This window comes from Canis lupus, chromosome 5 (assembly GCF_048164855.1).
Source record: "Canis lupus baileyi chromosome 5, mCanLup2.hap1, whole genome shotgun sequence".
Lineage (NCBI taxonomy): Eukaryota > Metazoa > Chordata > Mammalia > Carnivora > Canidae > Canis > Canis lupus.
The window spans coordinates 57,984,769-58,007,059 of record NC_132842.1 but is presented as its reverse complement, the minus strand read 5'-3'; the positions used below and the strand labels follow the sequence as shown (position 1 = coordinate 58,007,059).

Genomic DNA, 22,291 nt, shown 5'->3' with positions numbered 1-22,291 from the left:
AGTGTTATCTTATTAGTGTCTCAAATAAATAAATGAATAATATTTCCATTGTCCTTACATATCATCTAATGAAATTATAGTCAAACTTAGTGGATTGGCCCAGTGTCAAACTCCACAAAGGGCTCTTGATTCTGGCTCCAGTAATACCAAGAAACTAGAAACTTGATTTGAAGAAACTTGATAAGTTTAAAATGTTCTAAGTACTTTTTGAGATAAAATGATTACTTTCATTGTATCTTCAAAGCAAGAAGCAGATTATCACGTAAGACAGTTGTGAAATAAGACTTGTATTCAGACTAAGTACACCTAATTAACAAAAGCTATGCGTACTGAATTCTTGACAACGCAGTTCATTGTCATTGCGTATTAGTGTGTGATTTATGTAAGAATTGTACTGCAAAAGTTTGTTCACCGGGTTCTTTATTTTTAGACCTCACATGTAACTGACTCAGAAATGTTGCTAGATGAAGGCCCATCTGATGAAAAAGGGCACACTGAAGAGAAACTGCCGCTGGTTTCAAGAAAGAAAGCACATTTTGGGAGTTCAGACAATGCTGCTACTATCCCAAATGAAGAACGATCCGACAGTGGTTTTCCAAACTCTGTGATAGCGGAATTTTCTGAGGAATCAATCTCTGAAAATTTATCACCCAACACTACTTCTTCATTGGAAGACCAGGGTGAGGAGGGGGTACCTGAGTCCCAGGAAACATCTACAGCTCTTCCTCAGAGCTCTCTGATAGAGGTTGAACTTGAAGATGTGCCGTTTTCACAGAATGCGGGACAGAAGAATCAGTCAGAGGAGCAGTCTGAAGCATCTTCTGAGCAACTGGATCAGTTTGCACAGGCAACAGAAAAAACTGTGGACAGCAGCTCAGAGGAAATAGAAGTGGAAGTACCTGTGGTAGACAGGCGGAATTTAAGAAGAAAGGCCAAAGGGCATAAAGGACCTGCTAAGAAGAAAGCCAAGCTGACATGAATGAAGAAGATACGCAGATGATAAACCCTCTTCTTTGTAAAATAATTGTTGTTTTTAAAATATGGCAATTAATAAATGGCATGGGGCACAGGGCAAAAATTCCAAAATTCCACTTTGAACTTATTTATGATACCAGTTTTCCCTTCCCCCTTAGGACCTAAGATTCACCATTCTTTTTAATTTTTCAGGCTGTTCAGTGTAAATACAATTTTTTATTTTTATTAACCATGGAAACCAGATCATACTATATTTTCTTTAGCAATTGGAGACATCTGACCATTAATATTTCAGGAAATTTAAATTAAACTGAAAGTAGTAGGCTTTCCGTTACTTGTAAGGATCACAGAAATCTTTTATACTATGGATTTTAATAGTAAACTTGGTGAGGGTTCTAGAAGTTTTATCTCAAAGATCAAAACTAATCATTTTTTTAAATGTAGGCATGTCTAAACAAAAATGTCAGTAAATGAAAATGTACTTCAACTAAACGAGAGCACAAATACAGAAATTTATGGTGAAAGGTTTATGAAGGTGGTATATCGGCTTCTTAATTAGTTGTATAGATGCAGTTTCTTCTCTGACTTTAGTGTCTGAGGAAAGGTATAAAATCTGGTTCCACCTCAGTCTTTTAACGTCTAATATTTATAGTACTGCTAGGGATTTAACTCTGGTGTGTGGGCACTAATATAATCATAGAAAATTTCATTTGAAGCGGGGGACGATACTTTTGTCCTCATGTAATTAACGTGTACTTCAGAAGTGTGAGAAACCTTCCTAAGGCTTCTCCTTAATCCTGCCACTGCCTTTACTCTAGAATCGTCTGTTCTTCTCAGCTTTCATCCACTTCCCTAACTCAGAGTGATTCCTGCCGAGAGATCTGCCTGCCTGTCTGCCGGCTTCTGGATGGGTTTGGACTGTGCCCCACTATCTTAGATCTAGATGGCAGGAACAGCTGAATGAGCTGAGATTGCATTGGAGGCCTTGCTTGTTGCTTTGGTCTTGCTCACTCTTAGTTTGCTCTGTGACGACAGGGTTACAAGCTAGCCTGTGTGTATACATTGTGGTATGACAGCAAAGGCCTTTGCCTAGTAAAACTTAAAAAACAAATTCTCTTGTTAATTTTTACATAATTTATCTGAAAATGAATAAAATGGTTATTCTTAGAATCCAGAGAGAATCTTAAAACAGTCTTACTCTTTGGAAGTATTGTGTGTGCTCAGATTTGCAGTTAACTCATAGAATGCTTTGGCACCATGTGGATTGTTTTTAAAACCACTTGGTCCTTAAATAAAAACACATTGTGACTTTGTGTCATTATTTGAGGTGCTCACGAGGACTGATGTCAAAGGTTTATCCAGTCTGCAGTCCGGTGATGTCATTAAATTTTATTTTGGAATGTTGATGTTTTAGGTCTAATGAGCTAAGTTAAAATGTGAAACAGACAAAACAGTAAACCCTCCTATTCATGTAAAATTTTGAATACTTGTATCCCTTACATTTCCCTTAATTGTCAGAGACAAGCCAGATGATTTCACCCCAAATGAAAATTAAAGCACTTTGGCCATTTGTTCTCTCAACAAATGCTAATTAATTGAAAAAATAAGTATGACTGGTACTAGGACTAGTATATCTGTCACATGTTTATGCTATTTTATAGATTTTGTGAGAAACTTTACTACCACAATTAGGGAAATAAAGATACGAAGATTTAGTAAATTCTTAACTTTTCCATTTTTAATTTCTCAAAATAGATTTAAAAACCTAACAGTTTACTTTTTTTACTTGGATTGCTCTCTTGAGAATACTTTAAAAGGGTGTAGTTTTAAGATTGAGCTCACTGACAACTATTGATATCTGAATATAGTTGCGGAGTTCACAGAACATGGTTATTCTTATATAACGGGACTAAACAGTATAAACTCATACTTGTTAAACTTGTTTGGTTTATTCTTAAACAGCAAGAGCATTTTAAGCAGTTTCAGTACTTTTTGCTTAGCATTCAAGAAAACTTTTATTGCATATCATCTCTGACTGAAAATGTTATTTTGGGGGTTTGTAGATGGTAGAGAAAGCTAGGTAGCATAGAAAAACCTTACTTCTGTGTTCAGTAACACGTTCATGTTCAGTATGAGTTCTATACTCAGTAAGTGTAGAATTTATAACAAAACTTCTCCATAAGGAATCTAAATAAAACTAATCAGATACTTAGTTTTTACAAGGCATTAGAAAAACTCAAAAATTACAGAGGACTGAAATCTGATTTCAGCCAGTCTGGTTGTTGAGTGTCTTGTCAACATTCTATATAGTCCTTTGTGAACTTTTTTCTTGTTTAGATGTTTTATTTCTGGAAAAGGATTTCACTTCAGTTTGTGTAAATACATGTATATTTCCTTGTGTAATATAAAACATAGAGATTAGCAGAGTTTTAGTTCCTTCAAGTTTAAATTATCCAATTGCTAGACATCACAGAAATATATTTAAGAATTTATTATAAAGCTCCTCTGCACCTTTTAAAGGTGAGAGGATCTATTATGATTTTTTATAAAATCAAATAGCATGACAATGTCAGTCTTCTACTTAAAATGTCTGTATTCATGATGTTTCCATTCACAGCAGAGAATAAAACGGCAAGGATCACACTGGTGATTAATGGTTCACTTTTAGCTGACCAGAACACTACCTAAAACATTGTTTCCGTGACTTGAGAAATCATCTTGAAGGTTTAGGATTACATCAAATCGAGTCTTTCCCTAGTATCTAAATATCTGCTCTAACGTACTGCTTTCCCTTTAGGGATTACCGTCTAAGGTTTGGTCACACCAGCAAACTGATACAGATCTTAATGTAAATACAGAATTTATACTAACATTACTCATCTGTGTAACAGCATTTTAGAAATTTCTGCCTTGTATAATCTGGTGTTTTTAAGGTGTTATCCAGTCTTTCATGGGTGTGATTAGTTACAAATGTTATGCTTTTGTTGGCATACTTACTATCAAGATTTCTTTGTACAAGATAATTTGCTTATTTTGGGTTCTAAAAAATAAGCAGACTGAGTTTTGTAGGATTGTGCTTACCTTTAGTCTATTTTTTTTTTCACCTTCCAAATCTGTCATTCACACATTCCCCACTTCTATTAGTGGCAAAATCAGTTGTTAAAATCTAATTGTGAGAAAGGTCCAGCTTCTGTCATCCTGAAGTAATTGTATCATATTGGATAGTCATTCCCAAGGAACTAGCCTTTCTTTTCCTAAGTGTGTATGTGTTCTAAAACTTCTCTGTTTACAGAACTTAGAAAAGATGTTACATTATTCAGAATAGCAAGTCTTACTGAAGTACTCAAGTTTGTTTTCTTGGTAGTTTTTTTTAAGTTTAAAAGTAGTATGTTTTGTGATTGTTTCTTGGCCTGTGTTTTGATATTCTTTCCCTTTTCCCTATTTTAATAGACAAAGATGTGTTTAGATATTGAATTTGTTTAAACATTAAATGATTTTGTTAAAGGCACAATTAATCACATTGGTTGTACTTTCAAGACAGACTTTAAAAATAAACAGAATTTAAAACCATTAACGTGATCATAGATTAATGTAATACTATGGACACCTTAAAGCTCAAAGCCACAAACATAATTCAGATCACAAAAGTGCTTTGACCAAGCTTACACACCTAAAACATGGCCTTTTTTTTTTTTTTTAATTTTTTTTTTTTTTATTTATGATAGTCACACAGAGAGAGAGAGAGAGAGAGAGAGAGAGAGAGAGAGAGAGGCAGAAACACAGGCAGAGGGAGAAGCAGGCTCCATGCACTGGGAGCCCGACGTGGGATTCGATCCCGGGTCTCCAGGATCACGCCCTGGGCCAAAGGCAGGCGCCAAACCGCTGCGCCACCCAGGGATCCCGGCCTTTTTTTTATATTACTGAAGTAACTGCCAACAAATTTCTCTTTAAGGGTATCAGTGCAGTTTTTTTTTTTCTTAAATGGTTTTACCTGGCATTACTTAAGTTTGTGACCATTCCAAAAATGTGAAAGCATAAACATTTTGGTGCATTTTTCTCCATATATTTGGAGTAGAAAATACAGTTCCAGGTAGGTATTACTATACATGATGGAGAGAAAAATGTTTAAAATATAAGTTCACTGACTTATGAATAGAGGTGAAAAGATTTATCTAAACCCTTCTGAACTCTTAGTGTAGTGTGCCTTCTTTCTCCTGTAATTTGGTATAAATACTTTCTAAATGAACGCTACCGTGTGTTTATTAATCTTAAGAAATGTAGCATTAAGAAAAATGAGGTGGAAGAGACTTCAGGTAAGGTCTCAGAAATGACCATTTTGTAGTCTTTAAGTGTGCACTGACCTTCATGATAAGAGGATAAAAGAGGATTTCAACTACACTGTGTTTTCCAGGAACAAAAGGTCTGCATTGCTGAGTCCACTTCTTAATGCAGATCTGGACCAAGAGTTTTTTTTTTTTTTTTTTTAATATTTTATCCATCTATTGGAGAGAGAGAGCGAGCGTGCGCACACACAAGCAAGGGGAAAGAGAGGGAGAAGCAGGCTCCTCACTGAGCAGGGAACTGGACGCAAGGCTCCATCCCAGGATCCTGGGATCACAACCCCAGCCGAAGGCAGACGCCTAACTGAGCCACCCAGGTGCCCTGGGCCAAGATATTAACTATGATTGTTTTTCTAAATTATTCAAATTCATGAACATCTAAATGCTAAAAAGACTCAAAAATAAAGACCACTTATTTTAATAAATGTCTATTTCAACTTTTTTATAGTAGAATAAATGTCTTGATGACTGTAGATATGTAAGGCTGTTTGGTAGCATCCAGAACCACAACAATAATGGTCTTCCTGACAGGTGTGTAGTCTTCAGTAATTATAAGGGATTACTCGTCTGAAACTGCTGTTAAACCAGCAAGACTGCATTTATGCATCCATCATTTTCAGGATTGTTGGTAACCTGGGCATATTTTCCTGAAAAAAACAAAATGGGAAAAAGAGGGATATTAATACTAATAAAAATGAACTTTGCCCAAAATATTTCTATTACCACTTTTAAGAAAGAAAAAAGTGATAGTAGGATCAATGAGATTTTACTCAAACCAGTTCCGGAAACAATTTTCATATACTGTTTTTACACTTTTTACAAATGGTGGTCTGCTCCATTCTGTTAGTGCATTGTATCAACAAGCCTCTGGATTGACCTGAGCATTGCTGCTTTTCCACATACTTTTTTTTTTTTTAAATTTATTTATGATAGAGAGAGAGAGAGAGAGAGGGGCAGAGACATAGGCAGAGGGAGAAGCAGGCTCCATGCACCGGGAGCCCGACGTGGGATTCGATCCTGGGTCTCCAGGATCGCGCCCTGGGCCAAAGGCAGGCACTAAACCGCTGTGCCACCCAGGGATCCCTTCCACATACTTTTCTTACTAGAAAATGCAACAAGTTTTAATTAGGTTAAATTAATTTGAAACTTATTTTAAAGTTGAGGTCAGCCAATATGAAGTATGAATGACTCAAAGATTCAAGAAGCTGGAAGGTATTCTTTAATTTCAGAGAACATTAAAGTTTCAAAATACCTGGACACTAAAAGCAGAAAACTAAGAAAACTAAGGGAAGAATTAAAATTGCTGCATGACACCTATTTTTAATTACTGAAATAGTGTGGCGATGTGTTTAATATAGGTCTCCCTTCCTCTGCTCATGGTTAATATATTGTATTTTCTTCCAATGTATTTTGGTTATAACTTATTCCATCTGCTTCCCTCCTAATGAATGCCTTTTGAAACAGTCCTAAATCTAACAATAAAGTACACTTTATAGAACTGAAACCAATAATCTAAGTTAAAAAGAATCACATTCACTACTTTGTCTACAAAAAGTATTCTTCCTAAAGATTTAAACCTGATTTACATTATTTTAACTTAATCTAGCTCTTCTGCATTAAAATTTGCTGTGTGCTTTCTATCAACTTGAAAAATTTTAATCTTAGGATTGTTGAACAGCAGCAGCTCCGTATTCAAAAGTTTACTTACCCCAAATAACTTTGCCTCCTTGTGTCACAAGGCCCAACTCACTCACGTTCACTTCAATGACAGTACCTTTGGTAATAACACCCAAAGTTGTATATAGTGGGGATGAGGGATTCTTTTTTACACCGAGTATTGGCAGGCAAAAGGTGGCTTTCAATTCAGGATGTGTTACATGGGCCTTTTTGAAACGTAAGCCCTAGTAAGTCAAACACAAAAATATTATACGAGTCTAAAATGTTAACAACGATGAGCTTCTTCCTTTTTGATTTTCCAATTGTCTTCCAAGTCAAAAATCCCCCCATGGATGAACAATGTCAAATATTAAGGCATCAAACTAAATACTTAAAATTCTACACATTAAAAACCTGATAAATACATGAGAGAAAACCCTTAACACATACTCCTTAAGTTTTTACCACAGCATGTTGCCTTGCATCGTGCTCAGATTTATCCTGTTACCTATGTTTCCTGAGGACTTGCTGCATGCCAGGCACTATGGTGGAGCATACAAATAGCTCATTCAAGCATATTAACCTTACAGCTCCCCCCCCCCGCCCCCTTTTTTGAATGATAAGCTAAAGATTGGCAGGTGAAATGACTGGTTCCTGGGTTGAACGGTGTGGTGTGTGTGGATGGAATTAAATTATCCTGACCTCAAGGCTCTCTAGACCTCAGCTGTTTTACATGATGAAAAAGGAGGGTGGACTGTCAGCTTTTCACTAATGAGAATACTGGTCAGAGACTGGAGAGAGCCCAGAGAGGTCTGTTAATCACCTGGAATCACCCCAGTCACCTACATCTGACCTTGTGGAGTGTAACACTTCAGAAGCCACAACACTTTACAGTCTCTTAACTGATTCTTGCCTGTTTGGGAGAATAAAGGGTAATGATACTTAAGTTCTTAGTAACGGACTCATTCATGAGATGTACCTGCCTGGCTACAGAAAGCCTGTAACAGCTTATTAGTATATTTCCTCCCTACAGAACTGATAAAGTTACCAAACTATATTTAGAAGATTATGAGTATGAAATCAACACAGAGCAGTTCATGATACAATCCAGGGATGGCTGAAAACAGACAGTCAACACTCATACTGTGTCTCCTGCAACTACTCAAAGTCTGCGGAGAAAAACAGCCATAGACAATATGTAAATAGAAGGGCACGGCCAGGTTCCAACAGAATCTTAATTATACAAACAGGCTGTTGGCCAACATTTTAATCCATTAAGAATTATTCAAAGTGAAAGCTAAGGTAACACGGCCAACCTTCCTCTGACTTTTTCTAAGCAAGTTGGAGATCCACTGAGGGGAGCAATTCAGTCAGTTTAAAAGGATTCTGGAAAAGTAGATAGTTGAACCTAGAACACAGGTTTGAACGGCACAGATCCACTCACATGCAGATGTTTTCAATAAATACAGTACTACAGATCTATTTTCTCTTATGATTTGAATACTTTTCTCTTGCTTTAAGAATATATGATACACATAACATACAAGTATATATTAGTTGATCATTTAGATTATCAGTAAGGCTATAGGCAACAGTAGGCTGTTTAGTTTTGGGGGAGTCAAAGTTTTATGTGGATTTTACATCTTTGCAGGGGGTGGGCACCCACTGTTCAATGGTCAACCAAATGTTCAGTTACATTTGGGAAAGGGGAGGAGAATGGTTTTGACCATCACTGTTGTCTACAGAAATTAAAGTTCCACTTTTATATTAAATTCTTTTTCCAATGACTACATACTGAATGTTTTCAAAAGCATTAAGATAATTTTCTTATTAAATGGGAATTGCTTCTTGAAAAAGCAGTCCTACCCGTTTTCTAACTGTTCTCAGAACAAGTATCAGCATATAGATAACCTGTGGAATGAGTACAATGACCTCACATGGAAAATGAAGATACTAATATGACATATTTAAAAATCAGGATTCACCAGCACTGTCTGTAATAATTATTTTTCATCTCCTGTCTTACAAAGATGAAGACAAGATTCTTGACGGTAGTGGAAAACTGTTAAGCCATCCCTATCAATAACTTAAAAAAAAAAAAAAAAAACTAAAAATGTCTTTCAATCTTTTTTCACAGGAAATTGTATTTTATATAACATAACAAATATTTAATCCATCCCACTCTAGCAAGGGACTTACCATTGGCCTAATGAATCTTTCGTATTTAGGTGGTTTTCTAGTAAAGCCATCTCCAACAAAGCAGACTTTAGTGACCATCCTCTTCCATGCTTTCTTTTTTCTCTTTCCTGTTCGAATGACTTTTAATACTTCTGTTTCTCCCTGAGCACGAACTTTGGGTAAAGGAACTTCCCACTTTCCCTAAAAATAGACCACAGTCAAAATTTATATTAGTAAAAGGCAATGAGAACAAAAAATTAAGTATGTTTTAGTGTACAAAATAGTGGATTCACTTTTTTCCTAAATCAAGATTTTGACTCCAATGTTTTCTAGAGGTCTGCACGGTCTCTTCAAAAGCCCCAAATTAATTGGAATTAATTAAGCTTCTTATCATGGATACATTAAATGGTTTGTGGGGCACCTAGGTGGCTCAGTTGGTTAACACAACTATCTGCCTTTGGCTCGGGTCATGGTCCTGGGGTCCTGAGATCAAGACTGGCCATCTTGGTCTCTGCTCAGTGGGGAGCCTCCTTCTCCCTTTCCCTCTGCCTGCTGCTCCCTCTACTTGTCCCTTGGCTCTGTTAATAAATAAAATCTTAAAAAATAAATAAATAAAATAGTCTGCTTAAGCTAAAGATCTCAATGCCTTGTTATGGATGAAAAATGCCACCTGTAATAAGGCAGTGATTTCTCGAAACAGTGTATGTGCTTACCACTAGATGGTTAGTAGTGTCAAAACACCTCTTAATGTATCTCTGTTTTTAAAAAAAAATGTATCTCTGTATCCACCTTGAGTGGCCTTTTAGATCACATTACCAGTGAGACAAAATCATTGCCATATACTTTGAACCTCTGCAGAACGAAAATTCTATGAAAAAACTGAAGCAATACAGATTCTAAAAGCAATTCTATCACACTCCATTAATATATGACCATGCAGAATGATTTACAACCAACTGGACTTCACTCTTTTTATCTGTAAAGTGAAGAGGAGTTAAGTGGACAACCTCTAACATTTCTCAATTTACACCATTCTAACTTTAGATAGCGCACACCAAAATATAAGCAGTGTGATCAAAAAAAATTCATTCATTCATTATTTATTTACTTATGAATGACACACAGAGAGAGAGGCCGGCTCCTTGCAGGAAGCCTGATGCAGGACTCGATCCCCGGACCCCAGGATCACGCCCTGGGCCCACGGCAGACACTCAACCACTGAGCCACCCAGGTATCTGGTTGTGTGATTTTTAAAATCAAATTAGGATCTGTTGCTACCCGGATTTGTCAATTTATCTACAGATGTTTATAAACAGTATTTATGCCGTTTTCTGATTTCTGCACTTTAAACTGACACTAAGCATAATACACAAAATGTATTACATAATACACAAAACGGACACTAAGCATATTAAACAAAAATGCTAAATTTGTACTTAAGTTAAATCAGTTAAAGGGTTTTCCACTATTCTACTTTTTAACAAATTTTACCAACATAGGCCAACAGATAGAAGCAGTTGTATCTTTCTCCATAGGAGCACAGCATTAGGAAGTGTCACGTATAGGAAGCTGTTAAAATACTGAATTTAAGATTCATGCCTAACTTTTTAGATACTTTTTTAACACTAAAAGTGTCTGCTATTTTAATAACTTTAAAAACCTGTTAAATGCTAACATGTTCTCTTAATGAGAAAGCATGTTTTATTACTCAAATATTTATTTATTTTTAAAGATTTTATTTATTTATTCACGAGAGAGACAAAGAAAGACAGAGGGAGAGGCAGAGACACAGGCAGAGGGAGAAGCAGGCTCCATGCAGGGAACCCGACACGGGACTCAATCCTGGGTCTCCAGGATCACGCCCTGGGCTGAAGGCGGCGCTAAACCACTGAGCCACCCAGGCTGCCTGCCTATTACTCGAATATTTAATACAAAATGAACTTTACAAAGACTTTGTGTCTAAATAATGGAAAGAGTAGCTGGACTTCATCATGTTTCCAATTAAACTGAAGAAAGTAACTAGTATTAAATTTTAGTAATTCTCCTGAACAAAAAAGAAATAAAAGACTTCAATTTTTATCTCTTACCGCTTTCTCTTTTCGCTTTTGTTTAATCATATTGGAAAGTACTTTAGCTCGGGACTGCCCCTCCCTGTCCAGTAGATATGCAGGTACTGCTCCCTGTGGAGTCTTTTCATCATTCTTTTGTTTGGTGTTTCTCTTTTCATGCATCTTGATACTGACAAGAAGGAAAAATATTCAAGATCATTAGTTTTAAAAACTATTACTCAAAACATGTTAGCTTGTTAAAGAACTCAGCACTTACGTCTTTTTCATTTGTATTTTCTCAGCATGGCGCTGTTTATGGTAGAGCTTAGCTTTCAGACCAATCATCTTTTTTGCTTTTTTTGAACGTTCATGAGCCTCTCGACCTTCTTTCTTTCTCTTTTTCTCATGGTAATCCAAACGATAGCCATAGCGCTTCCGGTGTAACTCAATATATTCATTTTGTGGCTAAAACGAAAGAAACATTAATTTAAAAAATTGACAGAACTAAACTAAAAGAATTTTCTGAGCACCATCTAAAGTACAGAAGGCCTTAAGTCACCCCAATGTTCCCTAGCTTAAGTAACTCTCGTGCTATTAAGCCCACGTCCATGACACGCGCCCAGTACATTCGGTCCTGGATGGTATCAGACGCGAGGATTTACGTCTGCAAGAATCTCAAGGAAAGTCACCATTCGTTGAGGGGATCTGTCCAAAATCAGCTGGACCACAGAGGACGGCCTCATTCCAGGGTCTCTTTTCCCCTCGGGAACACCAGCAATCTGGTTTTTCAATGACATCATCATCATTATTCATAGTTTTTTTTTTTATTCATAGTTTTTATCAGAGAAATCTCTCAGCTTTATCGAAGTACAATCCACATATGATGAGATGTGCTAAGAGGCGTACAGTCTTACACTCCGACAAACTACCCAGCTTTGTGACCGCCAATCGGATAGAGAACATTCCATCACCTCAGAAAACCTCGCCGTACTCTGGGGACAGTGTGGTCCACCTCGCACCTGCAGGTATCCCTCTAGCCTTCCCCCTCCGGGAAGGACCTGAAGCGGCACCTACAGCACGGAGCCTCTGGTGTCTGCTTTCACTTACGGCTCCTCCTCCGACGGCCTCCACTGAGGGCTCCTCGGACGACGGCCTCCACTTACGGCTCCTCCGACGCCTCCACGGAGGGCTCCTCGGACGACCGCCTCCACTTACGGCTCCTCGGACGGCCGCCTCCACTTACGGCTCCTCAGATTCCCACCCGTGTCAGGACCCGGACCCTTTCCACCGCCAGACAGCGGTCCACGCGGGAACGTGTCACCCCCGACCCTCTGACCGGCTCACGGATATGTGGGCTGTTTCCCGTCTTTAGCGAATGAAACCGGAAGCCTCGTGTGGCCACACGCCACGCCGTCCTCACAAGTGGCCTTGAAGCGCCTGTTTTTACTTGAGGCGCCACTTTTACTCGGAATATGTGGTCACAGCCCGCTTGGATTTAAAGAACGCAAAAAATAAACTGCCGAGGCCAAGCCGCCCCAGCGCGGAACAATGCCGGGTGCCACCTGACCGCCGTGGCCGTGGCCGCCCGGGCAGAAGCCGGGAGAGAAGCCAGCGCAGCGCCGCTCCGCAGACCAGGCGGCGGCCGGAAGAGCGCGCGTGGCGGGCGGCCTGGCTGGAAGCTCGCTCCGCATAGGTGAGCGGCCGCGGAGCCCGGGACCTCACACCGCGGCGCCGGCAGCCGTCCCGGTCTGCGTCCCGTCCCTCCCCTCCCCTCGCGTCCCCAGGGCCCCGAACTGCCCCCTCACCATGGTGACGGCCGCCGGGCCGCCGCGAGCAGCCGCCGGGCGCCAAGAGGCTCTCTAGCTTCGGGCTCCCGGCCCGCGAGCTCGCTCCGCGCCGGCCGCGACGGAAAGAGACGGCCCCGCGCCCACCGACTCCGGGGGAAGCGCGCCAGGCGCGCCACGTTGGTTCCGGGCCCGCATTCTCCGCGTTCGGCCTGGAGGACGGAAGGTGCCGGCAGGCGGCGTTTGAGCGTGGCACTCCCGGAAGTGGCGGGCGCGGCGGCCGGAAGCGGCGGCTCCAGGGCCCTGGGTCCTGCGGGTGGCGGGGCGTTCGGGCAGGTGGCGTGTCCCGGCGGGAGGAAGCCGGCCTCCGAGCGACCTGGTGCCGGGTGGGTACCGGGACCCGCCGCCCGCGGGCACCGGACGACGGCCAGCCGGGGCGGGAGCGGGGACGGGGACACGGTCAGCGGGAGGGGCGGGGGACGACGAGTGCCCGAGGCCGCGGCCGTCCCGAGTCTTCGTGCCCGGAGTGGAGGCACCTCGGTGGGTCTGCGGTGTGAGGCTCTTCACGCCCCATCTTCTAGGGCGATTTCTTTTTTTTTTTTTTTTTTTTTGGGGGGGGGGGGTATTTTCTTTAAGACCCGAATGCGAACCAGCATGTTCAGGCGCAGTGAAGTCCGTGATGTCGCTTCCTAGAACTCCAGCGGGTTTTGCTTCCCCCACCGCCTGACGTCTTTGCTTAAACGTCATTTAAGTATCACTTAAGGGGCCTTGCCTGCAGCTCCCACCCGGTTCCGCTTTCCTGCCTGATTCTCCGCCAAGTGTTTAATTTCTTCTGTTTATCGCCGGTCTCCACTGGCCAGGATAGACACGGCCTGAGGCAGGGATGTCTTTCGTTTCAGCTTTCAACACGTTTACTAGGAGGCAGTGATAGGACAGAGTAACGACGAATTCTTGTTGAGTAAGTGAACTTAGTTCTTTTTTTTAAGTTTTTATTTATTTACTCATGAGAGACACGGAGGCAGAGACGCAGGCGGGGGAGAAGCAGGCTCCACGCAGGAGCCCGACGCGGGACTCGATCCCGGGACCCCGGGCTCACGCCCTGGGCCGGGGCCGAGGCTGACGCTCCGCCGCTGAGCCCCCGGGCGCCCCCGAACTTAGCTCTCCTACTGACCCGGGAATGACCCGGGAATGTGATAGGTGGAAAGAAAGGTGCAGAGACTTTACGTGATTGACCCGAGGTCACAGAAGACTTGGGACCCCAGCAAGTCTTCTGTAAACTAGTCAGGTCTTTGCCCACTTGACATTTCTGTTATGAGAAGTGTATGGGAAGCTTTAAAAAGAGGCGTAAGACACACGTAAAAAGTGCGTACCGTAGACATATGCTTCAGTGGGTTTTCGGACTCTGACCACACAGATAAGCAGCCCCTGAGTCCAGAAATTACATTAACCCGCGCCCCCCCCGGGAGCCTTCCTCCTGCCTCTTCCCAGTCACTGCCATTCCCGTGAAAATACCATCCTGACTTGTAACATAACGGATTAGCTTTTCCTGTTTTGTATTTTATATAATTGGAATCGTACAGTGTGAACTCTTTGTGTTGGCTTCGCTCGCTTAATATTGTGAGATTTATCCTTCTTGTTTTCCTGTTATAGTTCTTTCAGCTTAAGGAGAATTTTAGTAGCTGTTAAGTTGTGAACTCATCAGTATGATTTTTTCCATTTATGATTCTCAAATCCACTCATGCCCTTTTTTGCCATCTGATCCAGGAATAGAAAGTAAGTTCTAAAGGTTAGGCAGTAGACCTATTTTGATTTGTGTAAAATAGAGGCGGCATACTGGTTGGCTGTTTATCTTATTTTCAGCGGTGATTGCCAGCTAAAAATGGCCTAAGCAGATCAACGTCAAACTTTTTTAGAAAAATTGACTTCCTATATACCTGGCAAGTAGATACCCACTCTACATTTTGGCAATCAGAAGCATGAAGTGTATTCCTCTGATTGGATGAAACTTTAGATAGTATTTATTGCTATAGGTGAGATTATAAGTGAGAAATCAGGAGGATGTGAGACGATGCTTTTTATTGATTGTGTATGGTTAAGCCAAGCTTATTTGTTTTACAGAAGAGGAACAGGTATAGTAAGAGCTTTGTAAAAATTACTATGAATGAAGCCATTTGCTATTGTGATATGCAGGAGACAGACTAGAGTTTTTAAAGCTAACGGTATTCTCAAGGTTGGGAATCATGTGTTACTCATTTTTACATTTTCTAATAACCAGCTTCTTGCATTGCTCCAATAAATTTTTATGGTAGTGTAACTTGTTGCTAATAACGTAGGATGGGTATTACCTGTTTTTTTTCCCTCATTATTGCTCTTTTACCATCAGGTGTTAGAGCATTTAATGAGTACTATATTAGGCCTTAAGGAGGTCTGGACCTTTTATAGCATAACTTACTTGATGGCACCAGTGGTAGGCAGCTATTTTTATTGAAAATCATTGATCCATGGGGAAGAAGAAAATCACTGGAGGGCCCTAATCAACTTAATAGGTGAAGAAATGAAGCATTTTGCTGGGCAGTGCTAGAAAAAGATCCCTCCTTTTGGAGAGCTCACAATAAAGGAGAGCTTGTAAATACTCTATTTGTCACAAGTAGATGTAAGGTCCAAGCCTTATGGAAACAGGAAATTGGGAAAAGCTTTCAAGCGGGGCCTTGAAGATCTAATAGTAATTGAAAAGGTATGGGGGGGCAGGGTCTTGAGGATTCTAGGACTGCTTTCAGGCAGTGGCTGTGTTACATACTAAGGTGAGAAGGCACCGGAGTATAATGTTTCTGGGGGAATTTTGGCAAGAGCTCCCTGATACAGAGTAGGGAATAGGAGAGTATAAGGCTGTGACAGTAGTTGGGGATAGATTTTGTTGTATTAGAAACCTTTAAATGTTTTTGAGTAGGTAAATGACGAGAGGAGGTTCTTTATTTGAAGGATATGGAATAAAGCAGTATTTCCCACTTCAGTGATTTGAATACTACTTTTAAGACTGGTTATATCTGAATGTCACCTGTGTTATTTACTTAATTTTCCTCAAATTCACATTTTAAAGTAAAAAAAAATTACCTTCTTAAGCATAAGTATCTGCAAAATGGGTCCTGTTGGCTAGTTTTTCTAATATTTATCTAGTAAACCGTTTTTGTTTTTCTATAACCTAAAATAATCATGGGCATTCACTTGGAGGAAACAAGATGTTGGAATAAGCTTTCAAAATTTAATCTGTAGGAATCCTTCACACTCTTAAAAATGATTTAGAACTCTAAAGAGTATTGTTTATTATATTCAACTAGTTAAGAATTAAAACCTTACAATACTTTAGAAATTCACTTAAACTTAATCCACTAAATCTTAATATAAGTAATATAGATGTATGAGAAATATCTATTATTTCCAAAGCAAAAATAACTTAGTTTGAGGAAAGTTTTACATTGCCTTACAATTTTGCAAGTTTCTTCAGTGTTGGGCATAATAGAAAATAGCTGGCATCTCCTCTCACTTTCTGTATTTGTTACTATGTGTGTATGATTTTTATTTTTGGTTGAACTATCTGATGAAAATTCAGCCTCATTATACATAGGTCATATAGGTGATTGGGGAAGGGAAGAGTATTTTAAGTCTTTTCAGACAATTGTAGATGACCTTAGATGCTCTACCAGCCTTTGACAAGTGGTAGTTGCTTAGTTGCAATGTGGAGTCAAACCTTATTAGGGAGTTTATTTGTATTTGCTAGTGTTAAAACCTGTGGTTCTACATTGAATGGATCGAACATGCATGAGTGTTGTAAGTATCCTGAACTTTGGCACTGGAAGTCAATGGGTTCAAGATATATTTAAGAAAATCAAAAGGATTTGGTGACTTCTTAAATGAGGGTTAGTGAGGAGTGCCTGGGTGGCTCAGTGGGTTAATCAGTCTGCTCTTGATTTTAGCTCAGGTCATGATCTCAAAGTGGTGACGTTAAGCCCTGCCTACATCGGTCTCCTTGCTGAGCATGGAACCTGCATAAGATTCTCCCTCCCCTCCCCCTTCACTCTTTATGCTCTCGCTAAAAAAATAAATGAGAGTTAGTGTGGCTGTTTTGAGACAAAAAGGAAGAGATTTAGGAGTAAAAATAATGAATTTTTTTAAAAGATTTCACCTTTTTTTTTTTTTTTTTGGTAAGGAATCTCCACTCCCAGCGTGGAGCTCAAAGTCCCAACCCCAAGGTAAAGAGTTACACACTCCACCAACTGAGCCAGCCAGGTGCCCCAAAGTAAAGAGTTTGGACATGGCTTCTATTGTAACATGGCACACAGGGTCTCCCTGCTGTCTGCTTCCAACCAGTCTCAGGTGCTTCCATGAACTTTTCATAGCTTTGATAATGTACTTGAAACGTAGTTAATATTCAGGGAATGTTTTTAAACTAAAGATACTTAGTTTTATAATTCCTGAAGAGGACTTCATTTTCTATATTTTTTACTTATTTATGGTAGAAAAATCAGAATATACAGATAAACCAGTAAGACTGCCAATGAGAATTTACTGACTTAACATGTAGATGCTTACCTTCCTATACTAAATTTTGTATAATTACATAAATACATTGTAATTGGGGCGCCTAGGTAGCTCTGCCTATGTGCCTCTCTGTGTTTCTCATTGGATAAATAAAATCTAAAAACAAAAACAAAAACAAAAAAACCATTGTAATTGCTGTGGTAAGTTTCTTTAATTTCTGTCTTTTTCCAGAATATGTTCATATCTTTTTTTTTTAACATGTTCATATCTTGAAGAATTAAAGCATGTTGAAAAAAATATTTTAATTTGAGAACCATTTCTCATATTTTTCAGAATTTTTGTTTTCTGAATGATGCACTGAGTTTTTGATAGCTAAAAATATTGTACCTACTTTATAAAATAGAATTTTACCGTATATATTACATATGCCTTGCTTTGTGTATGTCTTACATATAATACATAAACTTAGTTTTAAAATCTTATTTCTTTTTCAGAGAATAGCAGTTTAGAGGGTCAACATGTTGTCCAACTTGAGGAAGTTTGGAGTAAATAATAAGAAAATACCCATCCTGAACATTAATGTAAGCGTTTCTTATAAAATTAAATGTACTTCAGCAACTTCAGTTACTTTACTTCCCAAAATGCCTAATGTACTCTTAAACTAGCATATCTTTATTTTCATCAGTTTTTCTTAACAGGGAGAAACTGTGACCAAGAATCAGCACACCTTATTACTAGTCTGTAAATTTATCTTGTTACTTTAAAATTCCCTCTGTAGCATTTTAAAGATTATCCATTTGTATATTCCATTTTGAGGTCATTAGTGTGGCCCGAGGGAGGAGTTAACACAAGTTTTCTTTGGTGTTTTCATTGCTGATGCTTTTAGACTGCACATCTGTGACAGGTAGCTACGGTCTTGGCCTGGTTATTATGCAGTGGAAATTGAAATAGCTTTGAGTCTCTACTCTTGAAATATTTCCTTAGGATAATAGTGTTTTATTTCTAAAAATCTGGTAACTAATGTACAAGTAATACAGAAAACACAGGAATGCATTCCAAGATATCAAAAAGGGCATGTTGTGACAACCCAGAATTATTATATATACTAAGTGTAACAATTCTAAATGTATTGGTGGGGTGGTGATGGTGGAAATAAATGTATTCCAGTCATAATGTGTATATCTAATGGTCTGGGGATAAATAGGGATGGAGAATATTCAACCTCTGTGTGGAAACACTGGGAGAAGATACCTCAGGAATTTTTTTGAAATGCCAGATCCTAGTTCTTCCAACTTCTTCCCCCTCAGATATTTTTAAAGTTTCCCAGGTGATTCTAAGGTGTAGCCACTATAATAAATCCTGAGTTCTGGGACCCCCACCAGCTCTTAGCACTTATAGAGGAGAATCAAGGAGTAGCCAGTGTGAGAGATTACGTTTAACTTTTCTGGTTCTCTGGAAATTTCAGGATTCTGGTGTTCAAACCGTAGCTCTCAGACTCCCCTGGAGGTTGGGGTGCCTGCGTGGTATAGTCGGTTGAGCATCATACTCTTGTTTCTGCTCAGGTCTTGATCTCTGGGTCGTGAGCTTGAGCCCTATCTCAGCCTCTGCACTCCATGCAGAGTCTGCTTGGGACTCTGCCTCTCTCTCTTAAATAAATCAGTCTTTAAAAACATCACCTGGAGGACTTGTTGAACCACAGCTTGTTCAGTACACTTGAAGCTAATATAGCATTATGTTAATTTTACTTCAAGTTTTAAAAGGAACTCCACAGGGATCCCTGGGTGGCGCAGCGGTTTGGCGCATGCCTTTGGCCCAGGGCGCGATCCTGGAGACCCGGGATCGAATCCCACATCGGGCTCCCGGTGCATGGAGCCTGCTTCTCCCTCGGCCTGTGTCTCTGCCTCTCTCTCTCTCTCTCTCTGTGACTATCATAAATAAATAAAAATTGAAAAAAAAATAAAAGGAACTCCACAGACTGTTTGCCTCTATCCTCGAGTTCTTGATTCTCTTGTCTGGAGTAAGTCCAGAGAATTTGTGTTCCCCGTGTTGATAATGCTGCATATCTCAGAGAACCACCTTCTAAACTCAGGTCAAAATACCATGTCAGTATTAGTTTTATTTTATTTTATTTTATTTATTTTATTTTATTTTATTTTATTTTATTTTATTTTATTTTATTTTATTTATTTTAGACCTATTTATTTATTTATGATAGACACAGTGAGAAGGAGAGAGAGAGAGATAGAGACACAGGAGGAGGGCGAAGCAGGCTCCATGCCGGGAGCCCAATGTGGGACTCGTGGGACTCGATCCCTGGACTCCAGGATCACTCCCTGGGCCAAAGGCAGGCACCAAACCACTGAGCCACCTAGGGATCCCCATTAGTTTTATTTTTGTTATTTCCTGTAGTTTAGTTTTGGGTTGTCACGTTTTAAAGGAGCTGGAGTTAAATTGGGACTACTTTGAGGAGATTCAAGAGTACTTTGTTCTCTGACAAAGCATAGTTAGATGTTAAAAGTACTCTAAGAAGTCATGCTAAAATAAAATTAATGTCAAGTTTCTTTTTCTCCTCACTAGAATATGCCTTGCTCTAAAATAAGAGCAATTTTGAAAAGATTAAAGCCGTATGTGCCTCCTGGAAGAAATTACAGTTCTTTACCAGGTACAAATTTTGATTATTCTCACTGTACTTAAGCTGCTTTTTTGCTTTCTCTTGTTGGCAAACATTCCTTTATTAAGGGTCTCCATTTTGAAAATAGTTCTTTTTACTTCTTGGCTCTTTTCTTGACATTATTAGGAGTTGGAAGTATTCTGATAGATGCCAGGAGGGAGTAACAGTAGGTGTGTACTTCTCACCTACTGGCTGTCCAAATGAGCTAAACAAAGAGAAGTGTTGCTGGCTTTAGCAGCTGCCTCAGAAGTTTAGAGGGCTGTCTACTTGTAGAGTGCTCTTGCTGCAAAATACTGTTTGTCTAGTTCGTTTCCGGTTTTTATACAAAAGTATTTTCTGTCAATAGAGGTTTGCCTAAATAATTTATTTTGAAAGTTCTTAAGAGTAGTTGGTTAAATATTTATCTGGGACAGTTTGTATTAGGTAAAATGGTTATTAAAAGCTTGATGCTTGAAGAACTAATTCTGAATGGTCCTCCTGGGTTTGAAGTAAGCTAGCACATGGGAGACTTGAAACTGGTTTCCTTATGTGGCTGTTCTCATTACCATCTTTTTCATGTGAGAATCATAGAGTAAAAATACTGATTAGCTGTGTGAGTTGTAATAGTATGTGAATTGAATGGCCTGCATTACTGGTTTGTATCTGCATTTCTATATTTTGTCATGCAGATTTATCTATAGCCATGCAGATCACCTGTAAGTCTTAAAACTGCCATGAGGTTTTCAAAATACAGTAGAACTGTTCTTATTAGAGAAATTTTGCAGAACTGATTTAAATAGTAGGAAGGTATACTTAAAATTAAAAGTGTAACTGCATTTTTGCTTTAATATTATTAATAAAATACATGATAAGCACTGAGTAGATTATTAAGGGCTTTTTGTATTCCAGAAATACTACTTGACCTTTTAAAAGTATTAGATTGTTATAGCTCCTGTTCAGTGATTTCTCTCAGGCCATCTTTAAAGGTACTGTGTGCTTGGAATTACTGAGGGAAGATAGAATTCAAATTGTACAAAAATTCATTATTATCTGATATGGGGATCACTCTTTAACTCTTCAAGCCTTTACAGTGTAGGTTTATAGGACTGTGCATTTTATATTTCTTTGTTTCACTAGCTGTGGCCTTAAGATTATTGCTATGAATATTCTAATTCTACATCTGTTACTATGTCTATTACAGAATTATAGAGGGTGGCAAATATTGGGGTAAATTTATATTTTTCTAAAAATATGATCTAGAAATTGACTTTTAAAAACTTTATCTTGTTCATTGTCTTTTCTTTCTTTCTTTCTTTCTTTCTTTCTTTCTTTCTTTCTTTCTTTCTTTCTTTCTTTCTTTCTTTCTTTCTTTCTTCCTTCCTTCCTTCCTTCCTTCCTTCCTTCCTTCCTTCCTTCCTTCCTTTCTTCTTTCTTCTTTCTTCTTTCTTTTTTTCCATTGCCTTTTCTTTACAAAGTACAGGGAAATAATTTTTAGGTAAATGAGTGTTTTATTGAGCTTGGAATTTTCTTTAATTGGAGTTATAGTATTTGCGTAAAATTACTTCTTTGATGTGTAAATTAAAGGGAAAAATTTTAAACTTTTATATATATAACCGTCTTTCCATTAGGTTTAGTTGGAAATGATATCAAATCTCTTCATTCTATCATCAGTCCTCCCATAGCTAAGTAAGTACTATTATTGATATACTCTTTTCTGTATACTGCTTAAAAAGTTAAGAGTTTCTGTCATAGGCTTAATTTAGCATTGTTAATTCAGCTTTCTGCCCTAGCTAATTATAAATCATAGTTAATTATAGATAAGTGTTGGTATGTATCTTAAAAGCTATTTTTTGCTCAATTCAATACTAAGTATTTTTAATGCAGTAACAGCATTAGAAATAAAAGCAGCATAGAAATAAAAGATTTGTAAGATAGTTCGCTCTTTTGTTAGCTGTTTTGTCAGAATAATTTGGTAGGGATATGTTTTCTGTTTATCTGGGTTTTATGCCTTATAAAAATTCCTGAAATATTAACCAGCTTTGAAATTTGTATTGCACAGACATTTTGGTTTTACATTTTTAGTAACGTCCATCTTGTACTATGTGCTTCATTTTCCTACTGTTT

At 38.9% G+C, this 22,291-nt stretch overlaps 3 protein-coding genes across 17 annotated transcripts in view; 2 read left to right on the top strand and 1 right to left on the bottom strand.

Annotated features, from left to right (window-relative positions):
* FAM169A (family with sequence similarity 169 member A) overlaps positions 1-4,545 on the top strand; it is a 64,752-nt gene extending 60,207 nt beyond the window's left edge. For all 9 annotated transcript variants that reach the window (XM_072826831.1, XM_072826829.1, XM_072826827.1 and 6 more), the window contains one exon: positions 431-4,545. In XM_072826831.1, the coding sequence (XP_072682932.1) occupies positions 431-979 (549 nt within the window). In that variant the 3' untranslated portion in view covers positions 980-4,545. The remainder of the gene's footprint in view (positions 1-430) is intronic.
* Positions 4,546-5,717: 1,172 nt separating this feature from the next.
* On the bottom strand, positions 5,718-13,242 carry NSA2 (NSA2 ribosome biogenesis factor). 3 transcript variants are annotated; one of them, XM_072826838.1, is made up of 6 exons: positions 13,003-13,242; positions 11,475-11,662; positions 11,237-11,387; positions 9,171-9,350; positions 7,024-7,216; positions 5,718-5,962 (listed from the first exon to the last, which is right to left on the bottom strand). In XM_072826838.1, exons 1-6 carry the CDS (start codon positions 13,003-13,005, stop codon positions 5,895-5,897), a joined length of 783 nt encoding a protein of 260 aa, XP_072682939.1. In that variant the 5' UTR covers positions 13,006-13,242; the 3' UTR covers positions 5,718-5,894. The 3 variants fall into 3 exon arrangements, with proteins under 3 accessions (XP_072682939.1, XP_072682938.1, XP_072682940.1); XM_072826837.1 differs by lacking the exon at positions 13,003-13,242 and adding an exon at positions 11,887-12,018; XM_072826839.1 differs by lacking the exons at positions 7,024-7,216; positions 13,003-13,242 and adding an exon at positions 11,887-12,018.
* GFM2 (GTP dependent ribosome recycling factor mitochondrial 2) overlaps positions 12,412-22,291 on the top strand; it is a 61,664-nt gene continuing 51,784 nt past the window's right edge. For 2 of the 5 annotated variants that reach the window (XR_012031377.1, XM_072826819.1), the window contains exons 1-4: positions 13,217-13,367; positions 18,012-18,098; positions 20,095-20,179; positions 21,796-21,853. Coding sequence is in view for 4 of the 5 variants with exons in the window: in XM_072826819.1 (XP_072682920.1) it covers positions 18,036-18,098; positions 20,095-20,179; positions 21,796-21,853 (206 nt within the window). In the remaining variant the exon portion in view is untranslated. Of the gene's footprint in view, positions 12,891-13,216; positions 13,368-13,880; positions 13,940-17,202; positions 17,353-18,011; positions 18,099-20,094; positions 20,180-21,795; positions 21,854-22,291 lie in introns of those variants that run through there. The other 3 variants (XM_072826821.1, XM_072826820.1, XM_072826822.1) reach the window with 3 other exon arrangements.